Source organism: Stegastes partitus, unplaced genomic scaffold (genome assembly GCF_000690725.1).
Source record: "Stegastes partitus isolate 25-593 unplaced genomic scaffold, Stegastes_partitus-1.0.2 Scaffold1899, whole genome shotgun sequence".
Taxonomy (NCBI): Eukaryota; Metazoa; Chordata; class Actinopteri; family Pomacentridae; genus Stegastes; species Stegastes partitus.
Window position 1 is genome coordinate 94,450 of NW_007579630.1, and position 17,572 is coordinate 112,021.

General features: G+C 39.8%; 1 protein-coding gene across 1 annotated transcript; it reads left to right on the forward strand.

The window, feature by feature from the left end:
* Positions 1–263: 263 nt before the first annotated feature.
* LOC103373063 (mitotic spindle assembly checkpoint protein MAD1-like) lies at positions 264–15,742 on the forward strand (the record flags this gene model as incomplete). Its single annotated transcript, XM_008302865.1, has 13 exons — positions 264–349; positions 902–1,072; positions 1,166–1,306; positions 2,256–2,435; positions 2,514–2,638; positions 2,756–2,837; positions 3,807–3,937; positions 4,795–4,909; positions 5,626–5,687; positions 10,015–10,101; positions 10,834–10,978; positions 15,141–15,281; positions 15,686–15,742. Coding segments are annotated over exons 2-13 (1,410 nt in total), but the record flags the coding sequence as incomplete, so codon positions are not given.
* Between the last annotated feature and the right edge of the window lie 1,830 nt (positions 15,743–17,572).

Genomic DNA, 17,572 nt, shown 5'->3' on the forward strand with positions numbered 1-17,572 from the left:
TATTCTTTTCAAATACAATTCAAAAGCAATGTCAAATCATAATTTAGCATTTTTTTTTAAATATTATTTTTTTCAGTTTCTCGTTATTTGAGTGACTATTGTGAATTTTGCCTTTTTGTTCTTTTTCTTTTTTTTCCCCCAATTTTACACTCCGGTCCAGTTGGTGGCGGTACGAACAGCTCCATGTTGGTTTGTAGTCCACAAATTCTCGCGATACTACCCTCGTCTCATTTGAGCTCAACTGGAGGGATTTCTGTTGTGGTGCTGAATGCTGCTAACACGCTAGCAGAGCAGAGATAAACTTATCTGCAACTAACCTGCTCCTCTTTACTGACAAGATAGTTCCAAGGTGAGGACTTGTGCTTCTGAGCAACTCCTTTGCTAAAGCTTTTAAACTTGTTAGCTCTGTGGCGCGTTTGAAACGGCTGTAGAAACACTGTGAGTGTAAATTGTGGTGACAGTTTAGCTAACTAACTTAAACACATGACAGAAGCGACAAAAGTGGCCTAACGTAGCGACTAACAGAACAGTTAGCTTTTGTTTAGCTGCTAGGTTAGTTTGCTTAATTTGTTGTGCTAATTGTGCCAGGAGGAAGGAGGTCAATGTCACTTAGCTGTCTTTTTATGCGTCTAGCGAACAGCTAACGTGGCTTCTTTGCTTTTCATAACGTGAATGTGCTAAACCTGAACTGGGCAAAGTTATAATACATTTCTACACATGTAGAGCTTTAAAATAGTGCAATGTGCAATTTGGAGTTTTCCCACTGGGACTAACGGATGTCTATATATCTAACTTAAACCCACACAGATGACTGCACTTTTGTGGTACAGCAATAAGGTTGTGTTTGCATTGCCGCACTGTAGTGTACTGACTTTTGCTCATGCTATGGATGCGTCCTTAGTGCACGGCAGCGCCAGTGACTCTCAGAATGGATCTGGAAGATGACACCACAGTGTTAACAACCTTGAAGTCCTTCAATTCCTTCATCAGCCGCTCTGAAAATCCACAGCGGCTGTCAGAGCCCTCAGCAGGGAGTGGAAACCTGCAGAGTCAGTACAAGCGCAGCTTGGAGGTATACGGAAACTGTCAACATCAACAGCAAGCTGAGTAAAAGCAGCATCAACATTCAGCCTCTGCACTGACTTACTTGTCCTCCTTTTTTTAGCTTTTGGAAGCAGCAGAGAGAGTTCAGTCTAAGAATCGGTACCTGCAGTTGGACCAGGAGAAGAAACAAATGGAGCTGAGTCACAAGCGAGCTCGTTTTGAACTTGAGAAGGCAGCTTCTGACAGCGCACGAGACTTGGAGGTACAGGTCACATGTCTTTACACATTCGTACGGTGCAATGTAAGGTAATGATGAGGAGCTGTAGTTTTAAGTTTCTGCTGGGGATTCACAGTAATGGGGGAGAAAAATGGCATTTTCATGTTTTTTATTTCTGTGATTTGAAAAATTACTGACTTTAATCACTGTAGTGGCTTCGATGGAATTGGTCAAACAAATAGGTTGTTGTGCCTTGCGTAGTGGCGGTAATTGCAAGACACTGCCAACAGAGTAGTTGTTTTTCCTCCACGTCACCCTTCCAGTAACCAAACTGTTTCCATAGATCTGGTTTCTTCTCTGTTTCTCCTTCATTTTGCTGTAAACATGTGGAGCCTGCATGTCGGCAAACTCCATGTCTTGTGAATAAAATTGAGAAAAGAACAACAACTTAGTATCATGTCAAACAGACTTCTCTTATAGACTAGTCACAGAAAATGACACTTGGGAATTTTCTTTTTTTTTTTTTTGTCATGCAGTAAATACAAGTTGTAGCGTGATGTGTTGCCTGATTTCCTTATTGCACGTCTTGCGAGTTGGCTATTTTAATGTGCCCGTCATGATCTTGGCGCTGAAACAATATATTGTGCAGCTCCAGTTACTGAGCACAGTTTATCCAAAGCACTCCCTCATCTAGAGAATCCCACGTGAACAAGGTTGTTCCTGCATAGAGCTGCCACAAAGAGGTTTTAGCCAACACCAAAGGAAAATCCCCTTGCAATTTTTGGATTAGTTTGGATGTTTGGAATTTTATTTTCAGAAATAACCAGAAAAAGTCTGTCAAATTTCATGACCCAGACTCATTGTCTTACTGCATGCTGACCAGTCATACATAGTCAACACTCCCCAAAGGCAGATTCTGAGCTGGACAAACCCTGATGAACTCAACCTGGAGGAAACAGTGAATAAAATCTGTTCTCAACTTTTTATGTTACAGCATGAGGTGGACCGAAATCAGGAACTTTTGGGACGGATAAAAAAGTTGGAGGAGAGAGAGACAGAAACGACCAAGAATCTGTCGGATCAGATGGAGGCAAATCGTGCTCTCCGTAAGAACCTGGAGGGTCTGAACAAGAAACTGGAGGAGCGAGATACCAAACTGAATACAGCTAATCAGGTAGACACACAGACTTGGTTTGAAACTCTGGTCATGTCTTTTAGCTTATGTTGGCTTACTTCTGTAATCTCTTCCCAGACCATCAGTTCTTTGAAGGATGAGATCAGAGAGCTGAAGCAGACGATTCAAAATCAAGACTTGACAATTTCTACTCAAACCCTGGAAAACCAGGAGCTGCAGGAACAGCTCGATTTACAACGCAGGTGCAGACACATAGGAGCTACCATACACTTGCTGTGTTTAATGCTAATGGATATTGAGCCATACTGCTTAAGATAAATGCTGACCGCACACTTCTGTCTCATCTGTATTATCATCAGGAAGTATCAGGAAGTCTCCCAACTTTGCCAAAGTCTCCAAGCTGCCCAGTCCTCTTGCTCAGAGCACATCATCAAGATTAAGGTATGTTGCGCTTACACACAGTTGATGCTACTTTTGGACGCTGTCTGATCTCATTTAACAGTGTTTGTGCACGGAGGACCAATCTGTCTGCCATGAACCTGATGATTTTGTTACAGCTTTGATGTGGCCACTGAAATGTAATTTTCAGTATCCTCGACTCAAAGTAAGCACTGAGCATTAGCCTTCTGTCACAGCAAGAATGCTCTGGGTTAAAATTTACTGATTGCAACCTTCTGTGTGTAGTTTGCATGTACCAAATATTAGATATCTGTAGGTATTGTGTGAACGTGGATGGTCATCTGTGTGTGTGTGGCAGCTTGTCCAGAATGTATCCTGCCTCTCGTATAAACATGGCCCGTTGTAACTCTCTGCAGGAAAATGTGTATAGCTAATAGGTGGATGGCCAGATTGAACAGCAGGTGCCCAAGAATCAATGCTTGTAGGACTCCTTATGTCATGGTGGTTGTTTTAGATCCATAATTACTGATGCTGACTACATGCCCCCTGCCTTCTAAAAATAATCTGAACCACATGAGGACTACTCCTGATACATGGATGTGCAAGACAGCAAGAAAAAGTAGGAAACAGAAGCCAAATCAAATAGAGTGCCAAATGTAGCAGCATTTGAACATCCAGCTACGACTGCTTTTTACAAAACTGACAGTGAGTGGCTAAATGAGCAGGAGTCAAAGAGAAGCCTGCACTAATGCAGATGATCACAAACGTAGACAATTTGAGCATATGCATGACGTTATGCAACTCACTCTGAGTTACGTAGTTTATCATTTTTGGACTTCTTGCTTTTCTTGTTTGAACTGCTTTTTTGCTTCATTTCAAATCACATAGTATTAGTTGAAATTAAATTTTCAGTATGTGGAACAAAAGCAAGAGCATTGAATGCTTTTGCAGCGTGCTCAATATAATCTTGGCAGTTGTTTTTGGCTCATTTCTCACTTTCTATTTTGGCAGGAGTTGGAGAGGCGTCTTAACCTCCAGGAGCAAGATATTGCCATTGTGAAGACTGTTAAGTCAGAGGTGGCCAGAGTTCCAGATCTGGAAAAGGAACTGAAGCGCCTCAGAGAGGATAATAGCTTTCTCAGGTCAAATACATTTTTTAATTTTTGCTGCATTTGGAGATAAGAAGTGTCTCCTTACTCTCTGTGTGGTTGGGACCTTTCAGTAGATATCCTGTTTTTTTTTTTTTTTCTAATGACCATAACCCGGAACAACTTTGTAGTTTTAAAAAAAATAAGAAAGAAACTTTATTTGTAATACCACAGAGCAGACAAGTGACTCTGCTAGTATTGCCACTGGGTTCTTCAAACATTACAGCATGTGTTTGGTTCAGTATTATGTGCATAATCTGGATGCTATCAAGCCCTAGTGTACATACAAGCACTGAAAGATGAAGTAGAAGAGGAGTCGGCCCGTGTATTAACTTAGACTAAATATTTGTCAGACTAAGTGCAGAAATGCAACAACTGATGTGTTTGTGCATAAATATTATCCAGTGTCAGCAGTACTCTGCTTACAGAAAACATCAGTTTAATACATCAAACTCTTTACTTTCTGAAGATAATGGATTAAGGATTCTGTAACTTGCTACTTGGTCATGGCAACCCTTGAAGAATTGAATAGTTTGCATAATAGTGGTATGAAACGCTGTTCCTTCCCTTTCTTCTTTCTTTTCTCTGCCTGATCCCATTTTAGAGAGAAACTGTGTAAACTGGGATTTAAGTGTGATCAGATTACTGCACCAATGTGTTATCTAGCGTAACACCTTAACCCAATTATTTACAATATCTGTTTTTTGCTTGTGTAGGAAGTCACTGTAAGTATAATGAAAACAGGTTTTTAAAATTAACATCAATGTAAATGTGGCGAGGTATTAAAAGTATGCCATCAGACATCAGAATCTGAGTTCCATGTTAAATTTCTGCTTTTTGTCTTTGTCCAGGGAGAGTAGAGAGAACTGCAGCCTGTTGAAGGAGGAGGTGGAGGGATTACGGAGGAAGCTGGAGAGGATGGAGAAAACCAAAGAAGAGCTGGTTAATATGGAACTGGAGAAAGAGGTGAACTGTGTGCAATTGTGGGTTGTGCATTTTCCTGTACTAGCATTTTAATATTCACTTGCACGTAGTTTAAAGATAGAGTACAGCAGGACTTCTACACATCAATGAAAATTTGTTAAATTTAAGCCTTTGCCAACAAATACGCACAAGGACGATTAAACCTTTCAGCGCAGTCTCTTGGTGTTCTTTCTTCAAATCCAGTATCTGTGTGGAAATTCCTGTGCTGCTGCACCCATAGAAAAGAAACTCATTGTTCATTAAAGCCTAACTGATATATACAGGTAGAATTATTGGATTGTATTTTTGCTGATTTATTGGACATACAGGCAGAATGTGTCCTAGTCTGCATCTTTATGTAGTTTGACTTTGTTTTGACTCGCCTTTTCAGTATTTTTGTTGTTGGTCTTTTCTTCTAATCTCCTGTGAAGTTTTTCTTTCCAAGTTTTCTGTTACCTTCTACATTTATTGTGCAACCGGTTTTTAATGTTGTCATTGCTTTTTAATAAACAAATTTGAGTAATAATATTTAAAATAGTAGAATAGAATATTGTCTTGTGTAGTATAATTGTTTTTACTCTATGTATTGATGTGCTTATCTTCCTTCATGAGGACATATTGGTGTTTATTGTTCTCTGCACTTGAGTGCGAGCATAATATCTCCATTAACTTCTTGTATATGGACAAACACTTTGCCTGTTGTTTCATCAATACTGTAGAGGCTTGCTGAGAAGCTCCAAGCCTGGGAAAACCTCGGCCAGTCTACTGGACTCAACATAAGGTCAGACACTGTATGAAAGTGCGTATGACTGTGTGTCAGAGAAAAAAAGAAGTACTTCAGAAGATTTTGTTTATTTTTTTTGTCACATATTTAATGAAATATAAAGAGGTGCCACTAGGTGGCGCTGTGGTCACTCCAGATAAATGTGCCTCATCATTGTGGATTGATTCCACCAGTGTGTATAGCTGTCTGTTTGTTTTGTACCTGCTTGTGAGTGTGTGTGTGTCTCAGTGCATTCACTCAAAACTGGTAATGAGAGAATGATTGCATGTTTCCTTGTGAGCAGTGGAGCACATCTGACAGATTATAAACATTGCAGACCTGTTCATTGCATGCATGCATGCTCACGCGCACGCACGTACACTCACCATTTTCTTTGTGATTAACTGTGGCTGTGAAGTCAACAGAATGTTTAATGAAACACATGCACACTGCGTATCCAGTTTGTTTTATATCATGTGTGTGTATGAAAGTGTGTATAAAATGCGTTAGCCATTTCTACTGGGTGAAAAGAAAAAGCTAGATGTCAACACTTAATAAATGACCAAATAAAGTGACATTTTCCTCATGTAAGGCTTCGTTTTAGTGTTATGTAATGTGTTGTGGGACCTGACATTGTTAAATTTACAGGTATTAAAAGATTTGGGAGTATCAAGGAGTGTAATACCAACCTCCTTTAATATATACAGTAATTTAGTTGGGCTGTCCATCATTTTTCTGAAAAATCTAAGTCCAGCTCAGCTGTCATCCTCGGTAAATTGAGTTGAAATTTGAAAACCATTTCCAAAATTCAGGTGTTCAGACTTCCATGTCATGCTGCCTGAGTGCAGTTGATTTTAAAAAAATCAATAAAAATATTGCACATCCAGCTGCAAAAGGACAGCCGTACCACGTGAGGCTCATACTGATCAAAAGTGAAGGTTAATGCAGCCTGCAAATCTACATTTAGAAACTGCTTTAAGCTGTTTTTGCTGTTTACTAAATGTCCAAATTAATTGTCAAGAGGGTCAGGATGTTATTTTCCCAAAACACTCCTGTGATGTGGAGGCAAATGGAAGTAAGCGTGTTTCATTCAGCAATTTGTTCACCTTTATTGCACTCGGTGCAACAGTGCTGTGTGAAAATTAGTATTGACGTGGATTTGTGCATTAGTGGGATATTGTGATTGCCTTGTAAGCTATTAAACAGCCATTATTTCATAATTTTACTCTGCTGAATCTTGTCAGGCATATAATTGTCAAAGTTTTTATGAGGAACTTTAAGAATCAGAATAAATGAAACTGGATCTGGAGTTATGTTGTACTTTTCTTGTAGTTAAAAATGATGTGCAAGTTTTAGAAGAAAGGGAAATTGATGACACTGCAGTGACAGAATGTAGAAGATAATATCGCATAGCAATCAGTAATGTAACAGTGTTAGAATTAATGCTGACATCAAAACAAAGCTGCCTGTTTAGGGCGCTTCTTGTTCTGTCATTAAATATGAAATATCGTGAAAGAGCTGCAGAGTTTTGGCACACTCGCATGCATTTGTGTTAGTTTGTTCATTGTGTTGGCAACAACGTCATTTTTCATAACTCCGAGCTACTGAGACTTTATTTATTGTTTCACTTTAGTTTTCATAATGTAACTTTTTCTGTCACTAAGCATTTCAGGATGACCATTAGTGGTCTGAAAAGAATACGTACTAAAGCAGTTGTTAATGAGGAGTAAACACATCATGTTGGAGTTTAAGACATTGTCTCCTGCAAACCAGGATTTCATTTCTTTCCAGCCATTTTGCTGTTTTGCCAAAAAAAAAAAAGTATTGGACAGAAGAGAACCGTCCGAGACAACAATGAGCGTTGCTGCATGGTGAAGTAGACAAGCCTCAAAGCCGCAGCTTGAATTTGCCAGCAGTTGGCCGGTTGCTACAAGTCATTTCCTTTCTCTCCGTTACATGGTTCGATAACATTGTGGCTGCTTACGTGTGTGTGCATGTGGCTGACAATTGGAAACTGACAGACATAGAAAATGAAAATATTCCTTAAAATTAGGCTGTTTAAGGATGGGAAGGTTTTCCAGAAATGATTTTTCTTTTCAGTGACATTTTCACCAGACAAGGACAGAACTGAGACAGTTCGCTGCATGTGGGTCTAAAGTCACTACCGGAGGAAAGTTTTGACTCATAGATGGTGTGTTGGATTGTACTCAGTAGTTCACGCAGAAACACAAGTGCTTATGTGTGTGTGTGTGTGTGTGTGTGTGTGTGTGTGTTTTATGCGTATCATAATGCTCTTCCCCACAAGTATGTTGATGTACTTGATGCAGTTCCCCATGGATTTAGACTTTCTTTTTGTCTCCTCTGTTCCCATGATTCCCAAGTTAAAGGATTTGTCTTACATTATGCAAAAGACAGTCAGAGATTTTCCTCAATTTGCTCTGCTGCTAAATGATCATACACTGCAGTCGGTTTACATCTGTCTAGTCTCTCGTTATTGCTTTCTGAAAACACCAAAGAATAATAATTTCTCAGCAGGTTTAACATTCAGTTAGGCATCAAAATAATTTAATGCTAAGCAATGATAGGTATCAAACCCATACGATACTTTTTATACAGTGACTCACTATTTTTTGACCTTTTTATATGGAGTAAAACATCTGTCAAATAATCTGAATAGAATTAACAGACTTATTGATAGTTGCCAGTTGCCCTCCTAGTATGTGCAGGTCTCGTGTCAGCTGAGTTTAATTGTGTGTGCTGGGAAACATATTTGATAACGATGTACCCATTTCTGCTCTGATTTTGTGTTCACTTCACTGTGTAAGTTACAGTTAAGAAATTTCAGCTTTGCCTTTTCACCCAGCACAAACCGTATCTCCCTGCTATGCAAGTATGTTAGAGGAGTGTGTGTATAAATATTGTAGAAAACATAAAAATTGCATGTAACATGAGGTTTATCTATAAATGGCTTTGAACTCTTAAGCGTCAAATAGAAGTAAAAAAAAAAAAAGACCTGTTTCTCTGAAAACACATGAACAGCGGTAAGAGTTTGCTTGTATTTGGGTTATTCAGTGTTTTATAAAACTGAGTCGCAGCACTTTTAACAAGGTTTTAGGCTAAACGCTGGTGTTACTCACTCCCCTTCCTATTCACTTAAGGGAGAGTTTTAAACTAGGCTTGCAGTGAACTCGCAGCACCCTGACAGTGCATTTAATTTTCATGGCGTCACACCTCGTAGTCGTTCACGATGTCTCACCCAATAATATGCAACCAACCTGTTACTTGCATCATCAACGGAGATGACTGGCTCGTTGCCTGCAAAGCAAAACGGAAGGAAAAAAAAACCCAGCAGAGGACAGAAAAACTGCCTGTTGTGTAATCTCAGGAGGTGGTTAATCCTTCTGTGCTCAGTGCAATGTGGAATTACCTACTTTGGGTAGCATAATTAGTCCATCATATGATTCACAAACTCATATTTTAGTCATGAGATTATTTCTATATTTAAAAATCTACCTAGCTAAGTGGAAGTGGCTTTAAATCCACACCAGCCGACTTTCACATGACATACCTTGCTTTCCGGCCTTGAGGTTAACCTCGACCGCTCGTGGCCTTTTCCTTCCATACGCCTTAATTGACAGGAGACTTGGTAGATTGCCTCGTGTTTGAGTACAAGACCAGATCAGGTCTTATGCTGCCACTGACGGTCTTTGGTGAAATGTGAAGTTCAGTAACATGTTTGATTTTTGTAATGGAAGAAAAGCAATGTTTGACTAACCTGTATGTTGAAAGTTTATGGCCTCAACATTTTTAACTCATAACGTTGACTTGCTCTGATATAGCTGTGTAATTTGGTCTAAAGGTGGCAGCAAAAGTAGGCTTTAGAGTGAAATCCTCCTAACTTGTCGCCATTTCACCAGAGATAAAGACATAATGGCATTAGTGTTTTGGACAGATCCATACTTACACACAGGCCTTAGAGTTTGGAGGGCGTTTAGTGCATCCCAGATGAAATGTGAGACCGACTGCATTGTTATCTTACCATTATGTGTTTGTGTGTGTGTCGTGTAACCTGTCAATCTCTCCCACGGAGTGAGTTTGTTTTGTAGAACGGTGACCACTATTTAGCCTACTATCCTCCTCTCATCTCTCCCTCTGCTGCTCGTGTCATTTTACTTCGCAGCTCCCCACTGGCTAACAAACAAAGGAATATGGAAACGCTGTCGTTTCCATCTATTCTGTCCTTTCTGCTTTCTCAGTTGTATTGATTTTTCATTGTGTGTGTCTGTGAGTGTCTGTGTGTGTACACATGTGTATCCTAACTGTTCTGTGCTGTGTCTGTCTGTAGGAAACCAGAGGATCTGTCCAGGGAGGTGATTCAGATCCAGCAGAGAGAAATTGCTCTGAAAGAGCAGAACTACACGCTCAACAGCCGGTAACACACACTTTCTCACAAAATCCTTTTCTCTCCCTTCAGACCTATTTCTCTCATTTTGTCTGCCTGCATGCCTCTCCCCCCCATGTATCTATTAGAGCATATCTCTGAGAAGTCCTTAATTGTCACAAAGTTAATTAAACTGGTCCTGATTCTGATAGCACTCCTGACAGTAACCACTGGTGTGTGTGAGTGTATGTGAGAGAGATTGTGAGTACGAGAGAGGGAATTCACTAATTAAACTTGTCCTGTTTAGACAGAGGTGATGTCTATAGGGAGGGCTACGCGCATGCTCTGGTATATTCATGCTGCAGCTCAGTCCAGCTAAGAAAGCTTTCATTAGCTAACAAGCGTTTCTCTTCTGCTCAGCGTATTGGGCTCATTATGAAATATTAGAAACAGCAGAATGGGAGAGTGGTGGGTGTGGGGAGGGGATGGCGAAGGGAGCTTACGGTGTAATAATTGCCCCTCGGTATAATTATTGTCCTATTGATCAGACCTGGCACAAATTTTCTGCTGCAAATAGTTTCTAGACACTTGTCTAGGAATTATGTGGTGTCAGTCAGGTAAGTTGTAGGGAGTATTATTCTAAATTGACTATGAATTGCTTTTCTCAGATTGTCTGAAAATTCAGCACTAATCAACTCATTTCCCCCTTCGCCTGCCCTCTCTCACCCCTGTTATTAACATGCATGCACACAATTGCTTCCCACCTATTCATTTTTCCTGCAGAGTGAGGAGTGTGGAGCGCTCGCAGTCTGAGCTTCGTGCAGAGCTGACCCAGCAGCGCAGCAAGACTCTGGAGGAGCAGAAGAAGAGAGAGACACAGGATGCGCTCGTCCGTCGACTACAGAAGCGAGTGCTGTTGCTAACCAAGGTACCTGGTGATCAAAGCAACGCATACACTCAAACACAGACAGATCAGCAAATATCCCTACCTTCACATCACTTTTCAACCATCACCCAACACCAGACTTTTGCTTTAAACTCTCAGGGAACACAGTAGAGGCTCAAGGCCAGAACAGAATCCTTGATCTCGCCTTTGCCCTTCTCTCATGCTAATTGGCCAACAGATGTCATGTGACTTTTCTGTCTGTCTGTCTTGCTTCCCCCCTGCTCTGCATTTCTGGACTAGACCTCCCTGGGATATTGATTTCTCAGTGTGTAATTCCCGAGGTCATCATGCTCAGTCTGTTAATACACAAATCACACACACCCGTAAGTAGGCAGGGTTAAAGGCAGGCTTTAAATATGATTTGACCGAAGAATGTCATGGCAGAGTCTGCATTCAGTCATTTGCCCAAGTATTCAGAGGATGTGAAAATTAATTGTTTAACATCGAGTTGCAGTGTACTTTGAAAAATATGTGTTACACTGGGTTTTTAAATACTTTGACTCTTTCATTCATGCAGACATAGTTGCTTAACGTTTTGTTTCCAACCAGCCAAATATTCATAAAGTTCAATTACCTTAATGACTTTAGTCTAATTATGTTATTGCCTCTCACCCAACCATATCGTCAACAGCCCAACTTTATTTCGTAAGCTATGAATAATTTCTCTTGGGTTCATTTTGTGTATTACCAGGAAAACTACAGCATACTCATAGATCAGATATGGAATGAATGAAACCAGTCAGTGTTTTTTTATTATTAATATTATTATTATTATTATTGTTATTACGGCATCAAGAACAAATATATTCCAACTTTAACTGCTGTTACTTTCTGACTAAAATAACCTTTTAGTGCCATTTTTTTAGTGCCAGCTTAATTTAATGTAGGTATTTTCTACATGGTGCAACAGCAAGTGCCCCTCCACTTAAAAGCGTGTTGTGGTTAATGGTGCTTCTCTCGGGTGTTTGTCCTTCACTGCGCAGAGCGATGTAGTGTGTTCAGAGTTTGACTTTGCTCAGATTACTCTGCTTAAAGTTGAAACTTTCCTTGAACTCCTCTGAAGTCTGAGTTTAAGATGTTCACTTGCAAACTTCATTTGTAGCATCACAACTAGTCAAGAAGCCAGTCTGGGTCAAATAGGTAACGAAGACAAGTGTGATATGGAAACCTACACGCACATATGTCATTTGAAGAACGTCTGAATAGGTAGCCATTTTTTAGGAGAGAAAAATGCATCAGGCACAAATTGTTATTCAGGGCAGAGTATTATTTTTTTTTAACGTACCGTCGAACATGCCTGGAGGGATCTTAAATAAGTTCAATATCATCCAGCTTTACCAAGAAAACAAACAGAGGAAGAAGAAAAGCAGGAGCAAATCCTCACAGTTCCTGAACCCGGAAAGTACCTGGTATTTGTGACTGACAAATTGTGAATGTTAGTTGTGAGTTCATTTTGTATTGATCAACTACCCAGCTAATCAATTAATTGTTTGACATCTAAAATGTGCCGATCTTTGTCTCCTTCTTTCACTTATAGAAGTGACTATATAGTGTGTACTGGTTCATAATGGCCTTGCTCTGCTGCCCTTAGACAATGGAAGATGGAAAGAAGAGAACAAATTTCATTTCTTGCACACATTGGTTTCTTTCTCTGTTTCCAGTGACATGAATCTCTGTCTTTGCGTCTCCTTTAAGCTACCAGCGGTGGCCTACTCACGTATTTTGTTTCTCATATGCTTTTGTGGGACAGAGTCGCTGACCCATTAGAGGCACAGCCACAGCTTCACGCACTAGATAAAACAGTTGACACAAAAGCAATTTAAAAAAAAAAAATAGATGATGAATAGAGTAATGATAGTTTTATCACTCTGTCCTCCTGCTCGCTGTTTGTTTGTGTGTTTTTAAATTGACAGTTTTTTATCAGAGAGAAGCTGACAGATTTTTGATTAAGATTGAGTGAATTTCTTCACACGTTAATAGACTGTAAACAGCCAAAGGGCCTACTGGTTAGCATTGAGAGCAAACACATACACATTGACCTCTAAATGTATTTGTACCTTTTTGTATTTACTTCGATTTATTCTGTCCTCCTGTTTGTTTCCTTCTTCTCTCCTTTCCAAGGAGGATCTCACTAAATGTATTTAGGCAGTTGTGTAATGTCGCATGACAAATGACACCGCTCTGGTGCCAAAACAAATAATGTTGAGTTAAGTATTTATTTATTTATTTACTCCTTTTCTTTTTTTTTTTTTTTTTTTTTTTTAATGAACCCGATGGCTTGATCTGACTAACCACAGGCTGACTCTGATTAGTGTTTTCACGATTTGTTTTCAGATTTAAGCTAGTGAGCTAATGTGACAGGACAATTGCAGCCCACTGAAAGGAATTTACATCCAGACATTTAAGGGTGCTTTTCAGCCTATCTCAAAAGGCAACACTACTTGGTAATCAACAAATATAACACGTCAGTATCTGGCCTGGTTAATTATTTCTGGTATTTATTGCTTGACTTGAGTCTGAATTTCATACGCTTTCCCAAATTAGCCCCACTAATGATCGATGATTGAGCTTTCAGTGACCGTCAAAAGTCAAGGATGGTCCTGAGCAGCCTGGCTGTTTTGTGAGATGCTTATTAAAAGCCTGATTGCCACAAAATGCCACCTGCTTTGCTTTATAATACAGAGTGGACTGGCGCAGTGAAGGGAGGGGAGGGGATGCATCATTTTAACAGTCTTGACTGACAGTGAATTTGCATTAATAAACGGGCCGTTTGCCAGGTTTTAAACAGATTAGATTGTTCTCACTCACCATGGTACCTGGCAATCTCTACAGATTTACACTGTTCTGCGAACCGAATGTAGTAATCATTCATTATTGCTATAAGCCAAAATGTTCTGTCAGCTAAAATTATCTGTGTTCATTGCTAAATATCATTTCCAGTGTCACAAATGCCTAAACCAGAACTGATGCTATTAAAAATGCAGTTTAAGTTTGCTGCACGAGATAATGCTCAACAAGCTGGTTAAACAAAAGTGTCCGCTTCTATCAGTTCAGTTGACAACTCTGTGCATTACTTTCACTTTCTCTCCGAGTATCCTAATCAAACATTACATTTGTCACAATTGTGATCATTCACAGTGGTCGGTGAGTGCAGACGAGTTGAGGAGGCTGAAACGGACCATTGGTTAAGACAGTATGATGATTTAGAGGTAGTTGCAGGGCCCACGTCTGCTGCTTTGCTGTGCCGTGTGAATGGAAATTAACAGACCATTTCCACTTAGTCTCTTCTTGCTCCATCAATCTCAGTCATGCACACTCCTTTCTTTTGACAGCTTGTATTTTGTAATAAGTTCAGGAAAATGCCTGACTTCTCTGTAAGAGTTTTGATGCTTTGTTTTTTAAAAATGCAGTGCACCAGGACATGCGTGTGAAAAATGAGCTTATACTCACAAACATCTGCTGTACAGTCATAGGCTGACCGATTCCTGAGGTATTTGGAGACAGCGTGTCGGTCCCAGTGATCTTGTGAAGATGTTGGCTGAAGAGGGTTTTATTGTGCTGATTTACTGGACAGTACAGTGTTGCAGGCATTGTGTGACTCCACATGTTTAGATTTTTTTAATAACCTCATCACATCTAGGATAAGAGAGATGAAGCAGCATAAAATTATATGCTTCATTTGCAATTAAAAAAGAAAGAAAGAAAAAAAAAAAGCATTTCTCTCTCATGACTCTTTTCATTTTTGGACTTTTTCGTATCCTCTGTCTACAAAGACATTTGTCTTTGATTTGATTATTTCAGAAGGAGAAATGCAGATGAGCACAACCATAACCCTAAGCTTCTCTTGTCACAGCTTGGATAAGACAGACACAGCTGCCTCATACTGTGTTTCTCACGTACATAGTCATTTGCCAGTCATATTACCACACCAAACAGTCATGCAGAAGTAAAAAAAGATAAATTAGAGAAACACCAAAAAGCTTCGATATTCTCAGTTTTTTCCATACACAACCGTTGCATATTTGATATCACAAAATGTTGTAATGTCACGACTTTCTTTCTTGCCTGAATGGAAGTTTGTTCGGTATACGACAGGGTTTTCATTTTATAATGTCATGTTAATGTGTATGTATTTGTGTTCCAGGAGCGTGATGGAATGCGTGCCATACTAGAGTCCTATGACAGCGAGCTGGCGCCTACTGAGTACTCTCCTCAGCTCAACAAACGACTCAGAGAGGCAGAGGACATACTGCAGAAAACACAAAGCTACAATGCAGAGATGGAGGTGTGCACACACAAACACACACTTTTATTGGGTTGTACTTTATGTGATGAGCCAAGTTTCCCGTTTTCAAAGCAAACTTAAAAAACATGACTGATCTGTACTCCTTTAAGCAGCTGACCAGTTTAGTATGCATGCTATTTAGTGACACTTTGCTCATAGTGAGGCACCAGAAACGCATATTACTCAGCTTCAGCTGCTCTTTGTCTACATGCTCTTGCTCACTGGACAAATTGATAAATGTCTACATTGAAAACTGATGAATGGGAGACACAGGGATGTCTGCTAGTGTCCACCCTCTGTTCTCCTTACCTACTCTTTATGTCAGTACTCTACATATGCAGGGAAGTTTTCATTTTTTGTGTCACTTTACTATTATTTTTCTCTACTCTGTCCTTTCAATTCAGGGCCAGCTGACCAAAGCACAGGAGGAGACAGGAGCACTTAAACTGCAGCTACAAACAGTAAGTAAACATGCACACACACATACCCATGCTGGTTATTATTATTCTGTAGCGTACCATGGACTGTGATCAATGACATGACAGTTCCACAGAGCGAAATCCTCTTGTGCTGGAGACGTCATTTGCAACCACCGTCTGCCGGTAGTGACTGGGGTTAGAAACCAATATACTCAGGGGGGACGTAGCTGATAGCTAGCTAACTACTAGCATTTCCTAATCATTTTTATCTACAAATGATAAATGAGCATCCCAGACAGTCTAGACCAGGTGTTGGCAACCCGCGGCATGTGACTGTTTCACACCTCTGCTGCGGCTACTTGTGGCTTTGGAAAATAAATAATGAGTATTTTAATGTAAATGTATTTTATTTTAGTTTGTTAGTTTTTAAAATTTCATTCTAAATTTGAAGATTTTTGTGAACTTGTAACATTAAAATAAAACGTGTTTAGTTTTTTATCGCTCAAACTATGCGTCACAACCGCCGATGTGCGACACCAAATGGCACGCGCAGTGTTGCCAACTTGGTGACTTTCTCGCTAAATATGGTGACTTTCCAAAGCCTCTTGGCTACTTCTTTTTTTTTTTTTTTTTTTGGTCAAAAGCGACTCGTGACCAATCTAGCGACTCTTTCTGGTGTTTTGGAGACTCTGATTTGAAAACACGTATCGTTCTGCAGTTACTGTCCTCAGCGAGTAGTGGTGCTGCCGTGAGCTCCTCCGGGTCCCAAAATGCTCACAGGCGGTCTGGAGTCTGGTCAGCAGTGCCAGCTGCAGTCAGCAGGACAACCACACAGCATTTTGACTTTGCTGCAGGTGGATAATTTAAGATCAATTTTTTATTTCATATATACAAAGAGGATTCAAATTGACATTGAGTATTTTATTTCAAAATAACCTTCAACCCAGTGTCTTTTTTGTTTGTTTGTTTGTTTGTTTGGAGTTCAAAATGTTTTTGTTGCATGCAGAAATACAATTTTGTTTCCTCTGTAGCAGTTTATTGATTTCATAAATGCAACACACTATAGTTATTTTTATACATAGCATAAAGGTAAAGACGATATATGCAGTGTTATCTTCATTTTAGATGTAAAAGGGTTTTGTGGCTCCCGGTGGTTTCTTTTCCATGGGAAACGGGTCCAAATGGCTCTTGATTCTTGAGTGTTTAAGGTTGCCGACCCCTGGCCTAGACCTTACCTTGTGTGCCTACATTTGCATATCAATACCGCAGTTCCACTATATGGTTACCTCTGCTCAGGCTCTGGCTGCAAATGATGTTTGTCAGCATTAGATCGCAACACCCAATACTTCAGCTTAACTTTTGTACAGCTGGAGGACATAGTGACGTGTGGTCCATCTCTGTATACAATCTATTTGACATACAGACTTACTATATATTATGTTTCTCACATTGTTTAACGTATTTGCCAATAATTAACGTATTTCAATTGTACACCACCAGTCACTAAAAACTACAAATCAAGAAACACACATGCAAAAAAAAAATCCCTGTATAACACTTACTGAAGCACTTGAACTCTTACTTACTCCTTAATATTTGTCACATGATCACAGATATTCTAATCTCACCCATTAGCAGTTGTGCTGTTTCGGGGAACTTGTTTTGGTAATGGTTGTGATCCTGGAAGGTGCACAGTGAGTCTAGACAGGTCAAAACATCCTGTAGCATTTGTAGTATACAGAACAGTTTTATTGTTTATAAGAATGCGTTTTGACTTGTATGCTTGAGGGTATTAACCAGTGGAGTACCTACACTGATAGGCTGGGTATATGATCCTGTGCCTTCAAGCCAATCATTGTCCCAAACCACATA